Source organism: Mustela lutreola, chromosome 9 (assembly GCF_030435805.1).
Source record: "Mustela lutreola isolate mMusLut2 chromosome 9, mMusLut2.pri, whole genome shotgun sequence".
Classification (NCBI taxonomy): Eukaryota; Metazoa; Chordata; class Mammalia; order Carnivora; family Mustelidae; genus Mustela; species Mustela lutreola.
The window spans coordinates 7,946,496-7,959,233 of record NC_081298.1 but is presented as its reverse complement, the minus strand read 5'-3'; the positions used below and the strand labels follow the sequence as shown (position 1 = coordinate 7,959,233).

At 48.9% G+C, this 12,738-nt stretch overlaps 1 protein-coding gene across 9 annotated transcripts in view; it reads right to left on the bottom strand.

Annotated features, from left to right (window-relative positions):
* Positions 1-5,798: 5,798 nt before the first annotated feature.
* Positions 5,799-12,738, bottom strand: part of BCAS1 (brain enriched myelin associated protein 1) — a 92,262-nt gene continuing 85,322 nt past the window's right edge. For all 9 annotated transcript variants that reach the window (XM_059133042.1, XM_059133043.1, XM_059133045.1 and 6 more), the window contains 2 exons: positions 9,912-10,175; positions 5,799-6,020 (listed from right to left, as the gene is read on the bottom strand). In XM_059133042.1, coding sequence (XP_058989025.1) covers positions 5,946-6,020; positions 9,912-10,175 — 339 coding nt within the window. In that variant the 3' untranslated portion in view covers positions 5,799-5,945. The remainder of the gene's footprint in view (positions 6,021-9,911; positions 10,176-12,738) is intronic.

The following is a 12,738-nucleotide window of genomic DNA, read 5'->3' as shown; positions in this document are numbered from 1 at the left end:
TTCAAATTGTCTGCCTCAGAACTGCCTGGAGGGTTTGCTGAAACACACATTACTGGGCTCCACCTTGAGTTTTTGATCCAGTGGGTCTGGAGTCGGGCTTGGGAATTCTCATGTCTAATTAGTTCTCAGGCGATGCCAAAGCTGATTGGCCACACCCTGAGAACCACTAGGCGAGGCAACTGGAGGGGGGGTGGATGTCTGATTAAAGTGGCTGACCACTTGGTGCTGAGATAAACTCATACTAGAGCATAAGGCAACCCCTCACCAGTGGATGTGGCCACAGAATTTCTACTAATACAACCATTCAGCCAAGATTTGTTGAGCATCTACTGTGTCCAGACATTGTGCTAAATATTCATGACAGAGCAGTGAGGGACACAGACAAGAAAGTCCCCGACGTTGATGAGCTCGCAGTCTAAGGGCCCTGTTTTGGAGGGGGTGGGGGGGTGCTTCCACAGCTGGTCTGAGGAACTGCTAACTTTAAAGACACTGATGTCAAAAATTGCCTTGCTATTTATTGCATCATTGTAGTTGCCTCTAAATAATTGATTTTGCCAAAAGGATAAATCAAAACTGATTATGGTAATCCCATAATCCCCTTGTCCGGAACTGTAGCCTTGCACTGGCACTGATCTTAGGTGAAGTCAGCCCACGGAACAGGGCAGGGGAGAGTCTGGAGAATCAGAGCCAGGCTGTGATATAACATCTGTTCAATGACATGATAAATCTCTCTATAGTTATTACGATTTTAACTAGCCAATTGAAGTAGGAGTTTTCTGCTATGATGCTGAAGTTTCCCTATGACATAATAGCTCTCCTTTACAAAGCGCTTATGATGTGCCAGCCACTGGCTCCACGAAGTAGGCACAATTACTGTCCCATTGTTTAGGAGGAAACTGAGAGCAACGTTAAGTCCCTTGCCTGCAAGTTGGGTGCAGAGACGTGAAAGGTAAGGCTATGTTATGGAGCATGAAGAGCCGGTGAGGGGAACGTAAATCAATGCTTGGCCATGACACCAACCTAAATAGTTTACAATCACACTGTCCTTCCTTAAGCTTCTTCCAACCCTAAGCTGCTAAGAATGGAAGAACCAACCAACCGGACTTTGTCTTGGTCTGACCAACTGGGAATCATGGAAGGCAGTTGACTTGCCCAGGCTGGCCCCCTCTTGTTCTAGTTCTCCTCATTAAATTTGACTGCTTTCTAGAAGACAATCAACAAACACATTCTTAAGAGCTTTTTTGGCCCAACCTCCCGGTTAGGGAGTGAGGGAATAGGGCTTGGCTGGAGATGATAGTTGCACCCTAGGTCCTAGAACTCCCCCATGTGGCCAGATTTCAACAAAACATCCTCCAAGGAGAGTCCTTCCCTTAAGCCATGAGCTCCTTCAATGGCAAACATTGCCAGAAAAGCAGCTGGGGGCCATTTTGTCAAGAACTGCTCCTTTGGAGAGAGAGAGAGAGAAAAGACATACAGGTGCGTGCGTCCCTGTGCCCTCGTAATAAAATACAACAAAGGTGGCAATTAAGTTCAGTTAGAGGTACACAGCTTTGAATTAGACGACGTATTCAGAAAGTGTTCTATAAATTGCTAAGGGCAAGAATGTGAGGCATTTTATAGTTATCTTTACATCTGTGAAATCCGCACCCGATGTCTGCTTTGGCCAATTAAAGGGCCAGGGGAGGGGGATACTAAAATGAGCAGCTTTCTGGGGGCGGGGTGGGGGGTGGGGGGGAGAGAGCCGTGAGGGTTAAGCTCTCCAGAACACCAATTTATGCATAGGGCTAGATCCCTACCGGCTTTCAGGCCTGCACTAAGATCTGAATTACAAATTTACAGAATTTGCTGCTCAGTAAGTAATTTCTTTTCTCCCTAATGGAGCCCGTAATTTCCAGTGGGCCAGGGGCACCGTGTGTTCAGTGATGGAGTGAGGAAGATCTAGACCGTGGAGGAGGCTGATTTCTACTCACGGTGCAACGGCCTTTTAAGAAGGCTTCAAAAGGGAGCTTGGGAGGCCGGTTAAAACCAGCCCTTACCTTCCTTACCATTCTGCAAAGCCCGTGTCCTCTGCCTGCAACTTGGGTGAGTCGATCTCTGAAACTGTTTTCCTTTCCAAAATGTTCTTTACAGCAGGAAGGCTAGTTGATTTTCTTGTTTAGGGTTTAAGATCCACATGGGAGTGTTTGACATAAGAAATGACATTTGTCAGGCCCGGGTTGTGGAAATGAGCTCCCTTCTGGGGAGGCGCGGGGGTGGAGGGGTGGGGGGTGGGCAGGCACTGTGCGAAGGAACTAACAGGCCATAAATTCCAGGCTCTTGGAGTCTCATTTAATGGGGCCCCCTTGCATCTGGACCGTTTGCAAACAAATAAGGGCAGTCCAGCTCAAGAGTGTGTGTGTGTGTGTGTGTGTGTGTGTGTGTGTGTCGAAATCCCAGATAATTTGCTTAAAGGGCAGGGGGATGCAACCAAAGCCGAAGAACTTAACTTTCTTTCTCCTTTTCCCTTCCTTTTGGGCATTTCTGGAGGTATGCCTCCCCTTCCCTAGACGATGAATTCGCGAGGGACCTCACGGGCTGCTGAGTACAAGCGTGCTTTTGAATGGATGCTTTTATGGATATCAGTCCAAAAGTCACCATCCGCGGGAACTGGAAAGCAGCGTTTTGTTTTTGTTTTGTTTTTGCTTCTCCCCCCAGGGGCGGCCGGTTCAGCTCAAAAGCTCAATTCTTGGAAGGGCCACTTCTTCTTGACACTGGAGAAGACACCCTTCCCTGTGCACCTAAAAATAAAAAATAAATGAATAAATGAGTTTGTAAATTTTAAACAAGGCCCCCGGGCCCCCTCCCGTAGGCCAGAATTCCCTTTCAGCTGCAAGTGGCCTTTCTGGGCTCCATATTTGGAGGAACTTCAGTCCCTGGAGGAACTCCCCTGGAGGCTTTTGAGACTCAAGAGCTTTGCAGAGCTCACTTGGGGGAGTTTCTGCTCGCTCTTTTTTTTTTTTTTTTTTTTTTTTTTAACAGGAGTTCAGCGGGAGGCATGGAAATTAGTATTGACTGTAAGTAAATGCATCAGGAATGAGCTCCCAGCTAAAAAAAAAACAAAACAAAACAAAATCAAACAAACAACAAACCCTCAAAACTTGAAAATGAGGGTTTATCATGGTTCTGAGGCTACAGCTAGCTTTCCAACCCCCCAGATAAGTCATTGTCTGAGTCTGCTCTGGCTTAAGTTTTCTTGCCTTTAAAAACAGCAACAACAACTATGACAACCCTAAGCAATTTCATTAAAAGCTTGCTCTCTTTTTTGGCCAGGGCACTATGGAACCGTTACAGAAAGTGTTGGCTGTGCAGAGAGGTTCTCAGCAAAGAACATCATTGAAAATATTTTTAAAAATACTCCCCCCCCCCACCCCGGGCCCCGGGGAGTTGGGGGATGGGAGGGCTTCTTCTGCATTTAGTGACTCAGTCCTGCCTGGAGGCGTTTCTCATCAGGGCCAAAAGCCCCTGTGCCCAGTGAGGTGAAACTTGCAAATGAAACTGTCACCTTTCTCAATGGACTAGTATGGCCCAGAGCTCACCAAAGGTCACACAAGGCAACCCCCCCTGGTGCTCGGGGACAAAGAAATAAGCAGCTGCCTGTTTTCTTGAATCAGCCCATGCTCCCTGATGGTGCTGGTGGAGGAAAGTCACCCTGCCAGTAAGGGCTTCCCCAAAGGATTTTTTTCCTGATGCATGCCAAGTTAAGCATTCAGACCAGAAGTGGCATGAAGTCATTCTCAGCTGAGTGAGCCACAGACACTGATCCCCAAGGTTTGAGCAGCAGGTCTGAAGAAGCTAAAGAAAGGGCCTCTGATCTTTATCTGAAACCTAGCCTTGGGCCTTCCAAGCTGGGAGCGCTAGCAGACCCCCTGCCGCAACGGGCCCCCCACATCTGGTTTTTCAGGGATACCATCGTTTTCCTGAACACCTTTTCCAAATGTCTTTTTTTTTTTCTTTTGCCAAAGCCATGGTTTTATTTACTTAATGCGAAAACTTGTCAGAAGACCGTATTCAATGTTTACGTCAGATCATTGTCTAATGGATTTTTACAAGCTAGCGTGTATCTGCGGATCTATTTGTGTGCGTATGCATGTGAATGTGCATTCATTTATTCTTGTATGTAATATGTTGAGTATGGATGTGGACATACATTCTCCACTTCTGTATGTAAAGTACATTTATATGTATGGACTGTTCCCTACCTCGATGCAAACACATTATCTGCATATCATGTGCCTATCTATAGTGGACATGGCCCAGGCACACAGCCTCTAGCTTCCCACTTCCCAGCGCAGTGGGAGCACCTTGCCTGTCGCACCACTTCCCAGGGTGTGTGGGAACTCAGCAGCGAGGGTACAAGGGCCGGCTCCCCTTGGCTCAAGGTCGAACTGAGTGGAAGGTGCAAGTCATGCTCCAGCGCCACCTAGGGGCTCAGGATGAAACTCAACTCCAGCTGAGGCCGATCCTCCTTCAGCAACCTCCCTGCCCTGTGGGTGGCTTCCTCTCTCCACCCCAAGTCCTCCTCGGGTTTATCACAGACTCTGGAATCTCTGCCTCAGGCTCTGCTCTAGGCAGCCTGGGCTCAGGCGGTGCTTTTATATAAGTGCCCGTGTATCTATGCAAATATATGTGCACCCATTTCTATGGGCACGTGCCCATACACACGGAAATCTAGGAGCATCTGGGAGGCAGGACAAGATGGAGGAAGAAGACTGATGTTACTCTGTGGACAAGAAAGCTGTCTCAGAGAGTACAAGAGCCCTGCTTTAAAAGTTGAAAATTAAAAGATGCTTTAGATGTAAATGTATTTTTTTATTAAATCAGAAAAAAAAGATACAGTATACATGGTATCAGTCAATCATATGCTACGTTGAATTACATTTTAATAGACTCACGGTCCTATTTACTCCTCTGTACACGTATTAAGAAAACCTCGGGTATTTGAATAATCTTCCAGAAATTTTTATTAACTGGGGTTATGGGGAGGGTTTTATCAGAAAACATCCTGAGAACATTAGGAAATTACAGACAGACTTGAGATAAGTGTCAGACAGAACAGATGAAGCAAGCCCCTCCGCCATCTGAGAAGCATTAATAATGTGAGATCGCAGAGACCGAATCTTTGTTAGGGCTCCGGGATGCAGGATTAAAATGGAGACCTCAGTGCCCCCTTGTGTTGCAAAGTAGACTTGCAACTTCATTCACTCAAGTTCTGCTTTTTTTTTTTTGTTTTGTTTCTTTTTTTGAAGTTGTAATCCTTGCCCTCCTCACTGAGTTTCAAAAAGCAACTGTTTCCCCCAATCATTTCGAACCCTCTGCGGCCAATCTTTCCCTTTCTCATCAATAACTTTCAAGGACCCTATTCGACAAGCAACGCCTATTCATTCCTTTTTCATTCCCCACACATTCCATTCCAGGAAATTGGCAACCCCCGCCCCCCCCCCCCCCCCCCCGAGCCCATGCTGTCCCTCCCAGAAATGTGAACTTAAAGGATTTTTGTCTCTCCTCTTTGAGTGTAGAGGATGAACGCGTATTTCCTACAAAGCTTAATTCCTTCGAGCCGGCATTCTTCTTCTGCAACTTACTTGCCTCTGCCATTTCACATAACTTACTCGGAAAGCCTTCCTCCGCCCGCTCCACCCCTGCCTGGCAACGGTGAAGTCTCCCGACCTGACTGGTTCAGCGGCTAAACCATCTTGACGACTCCTTCCGGGAAAAGATTGGACCAGAGACGTAAATAATACACCTCAATATACAACAGCTCAGGCTTAATTTGTAGGCAGAATTTCATTGGAAATGATGGCCATTAAAAGAGAACTATGTACACGGGAGTGGGCTAGGGGAGGGAATGGAGCAGGGAGCAGACTTCTCGCTGGCAGGACAACTTGGTGGGAACTGTAGTGATTTGTTTACTTGGATTTGCCAACCGGTCCGATGGATACGGGGTCTGTTTGCACTTGGGCGTCCGACATCCGCTTTGGTCCCTGGAGAAAAATATAAAGTTGCACCCTAATGAAAGTCTGAAATATCGCGAGCGGTGACCACCATTATCTCGTACTTACTCCATGCCAGCTCTTATGTTAAACAAACAGACCCTGTTGCATGAGTGGGGGATGACAGAAAGGTCTCCCACCAGATGTGGGATGCAATGCCCAGTTCTATCGCTTTCCGGCTCTGTGACAACTTGGAGGAATGACTCAACTCTTTGAACTGAGTTTCTTCATCTTTCCAGTGGGGGAGATACAACTTATCTCAGAGGTCTGCTCCAAGGTAAAGCGAGTCCCCCTTCTGGCCCCCATGAGGCATGGATTTTGGCGATCAGAGGTATTGAGGTCACCTCCGTCCTGCCTATGGTCTCAGGACTGCCCTTCGCCAGGCCAAGCTCACCCTCGCCTGGTCCTCTCGCCAGCCCAGTGAGACAGGCAGTGATGATTAGCCCAGTTGTACAGATGTGCAACAGGCTCTAAGAGAAGTCAGGACCGGCTTATGGAGCATAGGACGGGCCCTCCTGACTTGGAATCAGAACCTCAGAGCACCTGCTCTCCAGGCTCCCGCCTGGGTCTTGTCCACTCTTTCCAAGCCCTGCCTCAGGTCAGCCTGTGCCCAGTGAACAGGGCCAAAGGTGACAGGCAGGGGAATAAAGAATAGGCCCTATCTTCTTTCTGATCTCCGTTCCTCTGTAAAACGGACTCCTAGCACCACTTGAGCACGTCAGGGATCCGCGGCAGTGAGGCAGATGAGGACACCATCGAGTGGGTGACTCTTGGGCAAAAGTGGGGGTGGGGAAAATACTCCTTCTCCAGTCAGAGCCCATGCTGATCAAATAGCTGTTTCCATAGACACATGTATGTGTCTGTCCATACACACATGCACATACACACGAGACATTCTGACATTTCCTTTCTCAACCGAGTCCCTCTGCTCAAAAGCCAAATGCTTGCAAACAGTGGCCCTTGATGAGTTCTAAAGGTTTCCTTCCAGTTTTTTTCAGACACAGCACGACATGCCAAGGAAGCTGCCCCCATTAGAATCCAGGCAGCACGGCGACGAAGGAGCGGAGAAGGAAGGAGCCGAGCAGAGAGGACCGCTCCTGGAGGGCGAAGAGGAAGCAGGGCTGGGCAGGCAGTGAATCTGGGAACCCACTGGGGCAGATGGCCTTGGGCAGGGAGAAAGGGAGGCGGCATGCGGACAGGGAGGATGAGCTGCAGGGGGAGGAGTCCCACATGGGCTTAGGTGACAGCACTGCGGGCCGATGTCCCAACTGGGGACAACTGCTGGGGGTCAGGCTCCAGTCCAAACGCAAGGTCCCGGAGTATTTGCCGGGGGGAAATGGTAGCGAGTACTACGGAATTCCTGCTTCATGTCAGGTACTGGACCCCTGAGGACACACATTCACTCGATTCCCCAGGAACCCTAGAGTGGTTGCTGTCTTTATCACCTCAACTTTGCACAGGTGCAACCTGAGGCTCCGAGGGATGAAATGACTAACCCAAGGTCACACAGCTAGGAAGTGGTAGGTCCAGGACTCCAGGGAAGCTGCCCAAATTCACAGCACAGGCTCCTGGGCACTGCTCTGTTCTTTCCACTGCCCTAGGTGCTATGTGGTCACCTCTGGGCTTCTTAGCTCTGGCCCCACTGACACTCTGGGCTCCCCCACCCCCATCTATCAAAGGTCACCGATACCCACAGATATTCGGGGACAGGGACAATCAGGAATGCCCCATTGGTTCAGGGCAGTTTATCTCATGTACCTGCCCTATGACTATCACACTGAAGGTTAACTACAGCGCCATGGCTGCTCTGTGCACTGTGGGATATTTATCAACATCCCTGGTCTCCACCCACCATGTCCCCACAGCACCTACTCCCCGTAGTGACCCTCAGAATGGTCTCTGGACATTGCTGAGTGTCTCCTGCAGAGAAAATCACGGGTTCAGAACTACTGGATGAGAGACACCCTGTTAGCTCCAGGGATTTCGTGGGTAAAGAGATACACAGAGAACATTCCATGAGCCTCTGACCAAAAAATTAAATAAAACAAATAAAATAAAACCCAGAAAACTACAAAAAACCACCATGAAAGCGGGGAACTCACTGGGCCCATGAGCTCAGCATCTTCCCAGAACAGCACCCTCCCCACGCGGTACACACCCCAGACACTGTGGTTTGGCAGGGAATGGTTCGACCAGAACTTTGGGCAAAAAAAAAAAAAAAAAAAAAAATGCACAGTCAGTTTGGAACTGTCTAGAAAAGGATTAACACTCCTCTCCAAGGAATTAGAGCAGAGAATGGGGACAAATTTTCCAACAAAACCACTCAAAGTGTGATCAGTCTTTTAGGCTTCCTCTCCCCCCTCACCGCCTTGATGGTCGGTCTCTGGTCTTCATCATCTCTTAAAACCCAGGGAGGGCTTAAAACTTAGAGCCTTGGGAGTGGGAGAGGGGCTCTGTACCAGTGCTTCCCATTTCCAAACAGCCTCAAACCATGACTTCAAGCACGGTCTTACCCTGAGGTTCCATACCCGTTCTCAGACACACCGAGCAGACAGACTACGAAGACATTTATCCATAAAACAGACACGGAGCCCGAGAGTCTGCATTGCTATCAGGTTCCCATAGATGCTGTTTGGAGACCAACCTTGGGCCCAGGGGAACCATCATACTCCCCCGCCTCCATCCATCAGAGTCACTAATACCTACAGGTGTTCAGCGACTGGGGCAATCAGGAACCGATCAATTGCTTCGCGGTCGCTTGCTTCCTGTTCCTGCCCCAGCTCCATCACGGCCTGCAGCTAACCCCAGCTAACCCCAGCCCCGTGGCGACTGTCCCTGTGATTTCCTTGTCCTGCGCTACGGGCTCAAGCCACCTCCCCCGGGGCCTAGGTATGCCTTGACCTGTTCCTCCATATTGGAGACTTGACCTCCTTGCTTAAGTTTTGATTAATGACCTTCAGACTCTCCTTATTTGCCAGGATCAATATTATCCTAAATATAAGAAGACATTTACTACTGCCGTATTTCACTCCATCCACTCCTTCCCTCATTCAACAGACCCTGCTTTGCTGTCTGCTATGCTCCAGCCCCCGCACTGGGGAGGACAGCACGGCTGCTCATGAGAGCGACCTTGGTTGCGGCTCTCCCAAAGCCACCAGTCCAGGGGAGGAGACAGAGAAGAACCACATAGACACACACACACACACACACACACACACACTAACCCGGAGGTTAATTAAGCGTTGAATGTCTGGGCTCCCCTCACCCTGGACCAGGCCTCTCTGGAAGGCAGGAGCAAATTTTTAGTCACCTCTGTACACCCACCACCCAAGGTCACGTTCAGAGCAGCTTCCTGATTTAAACACTTCAAGGCTCCCTTTGGCCACAGACGAACACGGATGTTCCCCCATCAACACCCGTTCCTGCCACCTTGCCTCTGTCCTCCTGCGCTCTCTTCCCGCTGGATGATTTCACGTCTGTGCTGTCTCTCCATCGCTGGGACACACTCGGCCTTCAGGCCTCCCCTTGCCTCCTCCTCCACAGGCTCATTTGAGGCCTCACCTTGGACGTGATCTCTGCGGAGAAGCTTTCCCCCGACACTCCTTTCAAACCCCCTGGGGGCTCCCGCGCACCTGTCTTCTGCCTCCCCGCTCTGGGTCCTCTCAGTATCCCCGCCCCCAGCCATCTGCACCTAAGTCCCCGCCCCCCGCCAGTGGTGAGTTTTCTGCCCACGCTGCTCTCTGAGCCTAGCCCAGCACCTGCCAGACAGCCCGAGCTCCATCAGTATTTCCTTGACCAAGGTCTAGGCCAATCCCACCTTGAAGGTGGGAACCACATTCCTGGCCCAAGAGCCTAGAAAGAAGAGACCAACAATCTACCTACCAGGCCCTTAAAGAAGCCTCCGAGGGACTGTCGCCGCTTCTCCTGCCTCTTGTGGGGCTTGTCCCCATTCTGCAGCGAGTTCGCCTCACCCACGGCCGGTTCCGCACACTGGGCCGGTTCTTTGGCTTCCTGCTTGTGGCTCTTTTGCTTGTTCCCCTCAGTCGCCACCTTCTTGTCCTTGGATGAACCCTCTTTGCTCTTCTGGCCTGCTCCCGCCGGCTCTGGCTCTGGGGGTGTGACGGCCTTCCCCGGTGAGTCCGACGTCTGCGGCAAAGTCAAACAAAATGTGTGTTTAGGGGCTGGAAGACCATGCTCGATAGCAGGGGACTAAGTATGTCAGAACAGAGGTGTTCAAATGTTGGATGGGGTCTACCTTCATGAGTCTTGGATGGAATGAAAAAAAAAAAAAATAAGAAAAAGGTGCAGATACTTACAATGGTTCAAGGTCCCAGTAGGAGACATTTATATGTTTATCTAATAATCTATCTATTTATGTTTTCCTACTCAACATTCTTCTCTCCTTCTTCTGGGACTAGAACTTGGGTTTTCCTAGGAGAATCACACTTTTCTCTCCTTTATTCACCGTGGGTTCAGACAAATTAATTCCGCCCGTGGACAAAGGCACAGGACTCAGACCTGGCTGATCAGAGCTGTGCACATGATCGGGCTGCTGTGATCGGTTCAGGCTGGCTGGATGCAGATAAAAACTGAGCAAACCACCCAAGAGAGATCTGTCCACCCTCCATTAGATTCCGAACCGTGAAGATAAAAGCCTGGAGCTTCCAGAGCCAGCACCATTTTCAGGAAAAACCTGCTTGAAAAGGAAGACACTAGAGAGAAAAGCAGAGCTGAGAGATAAAGAGAGAGAGAGAGAAGGAGAAAGAACCCAGATGCTGATAGCCTCACATATGCCCCTGGATCTAGCTGTTCCTGAAGCCCTTTTGTGCTTAAGCCAGCTTTGAGAGGGTTTCTCCCGCTTAACAACCATATGTGATTCTTTTCCTGAGGATGCTTAGTCTTTTTTCATGGTTATGTCTACCTTCGTTTCTGGTGTGAAGCTCTTCTTCTGTCTATAAAACAGTGGTGAGAGAACATAAGTGTTTTAAGTTTTGAATGCACATCTTTCATGCTGAAGAGAGATTTTTGCAATCCTACCTGGTTCCTACAATTTGGAAGGATGAAGCTATACAATCCAAAATTCTAAAAAATTCTAGGTAAATTACAGATAACAAAATCTGTAAAAGCCTTTCCCCCATAATTTATTTAAACTGAAATTACGGTAGGGGCCAGCTGCTCAGAGCCAGCTGCTCAGAGCCAGCCAAGACCCTGTGTAGGATTACAACCCCAGTGCTGTCCAGTCTTCTATTTTTCGCATGGAAACTGGAAAACAGCCACATCAGTAGCCCCATGGGCCACATTTGACCCACCGAATATATGTTTATAAGTTCTGATTTGTAAAAGTGATAGATTGTTCCTGAGTGAAAAAGTTCCTCGGATAAAGTTGCAGTTTGATGGAGAAAACAATACACAAAGAACTATCATTTCTCATCAGTATCAATATGACCCTTAGAAATAAGCAAGAAGACAGAAGATTCCCCAGTCCCGAGAGTCTCCTGAGGGCAGAATTCCCTGGAGAAAGGAAACATCCGAAACCGAGTCACCCCAAGAAGCAGTCCTGCCACGGCCTGCTGAATATTTCCATCAGACCCTGGCTGCCAAAGTTGTAGCAAATGTGAAGTAAGATACAGAAGCCCAAATCCTACAGAGAGCGGAGAGTGGATATCCCTGTACAGTGAGACAGAAATCCCCACCATGATGCTCGTCAGAAAGACCACAGGCCATTTGAACATCCTGTTGACTGTTCTTTTTTTTGCATAGAAGATGGTAAGATCCAGTTATTTGTTAAGGGCTTTTTGTTTGTGGTCAAAAGAACAGGGCGTGGCTCTGGTTCCATCACATCCTTGCTGTATGACCTGGAATAAGTCATTTGCTCTCTCAGCTTCCTTGTCTGTGTGGATGCAACAAAGACTTCGTACCTCATGGTGGTCTGAGGATAAAAGTAGTCAATCACGGAAAGCCTGTATCACATGGTTTCTGGCCCATGGGAAAGGCCAAACATCGGGGGGCCCGCCTTCTTGTTGGGTCTAGGAGAGGGGGGGTTCCACGACACACAACTTAACTTTAAAAACACAAAGTCTCAGGCAAACTGGGAAGAGTTGGTCATCCTGACCCAACATTGTCCACAGCGAATCTTCCTGACAGATTCTTTCTGTGTGGAGCTGAGAGCCAGGTACAGACAAAGGGCTCAGGAAATACTTGTTAAATCGAGCGTCCCTGTGCCTCTCCAACCTGATCTTTTATCCCTTTCCCCTCTGCTCCTTCTGCTCTAGACACATGGCCTCCCCTTCTTCCATGAACAAGCTTATTCTCAAAAAAGGGGGCTTCACATTCACTGTTAACTTCTCAGTGTGCGCATAGGCTTTGACAGGATTGCTGCTTTTTTGTGTCAAGTCTCAGCTCCGAAGTTGCCTCCTTGGAGACTCAGTCCCTGGTTAGAGGGTCTAAAGAAGCCCGACTCCTCTCTGACAAAACACTGCTGTGTTTTCTTTATGTTTGCCTTAATCTTGGGGATTTCTTGGCTCACTTGAGAGTGTTCCACACGCCTCCCTCTGCTGGAGGGGGAGCTCCGGAGAACAAAACTCTTCTGTCTTCTGTGGCTTCATTCCCAGCACCTCATCTGACACATAGTAAGTCTCCACCAAAATGGGCTGAATGAATGGCCAGCAACTCGCCTTCCAGATGTTTCTACACTATTTTCCTCAGCAAA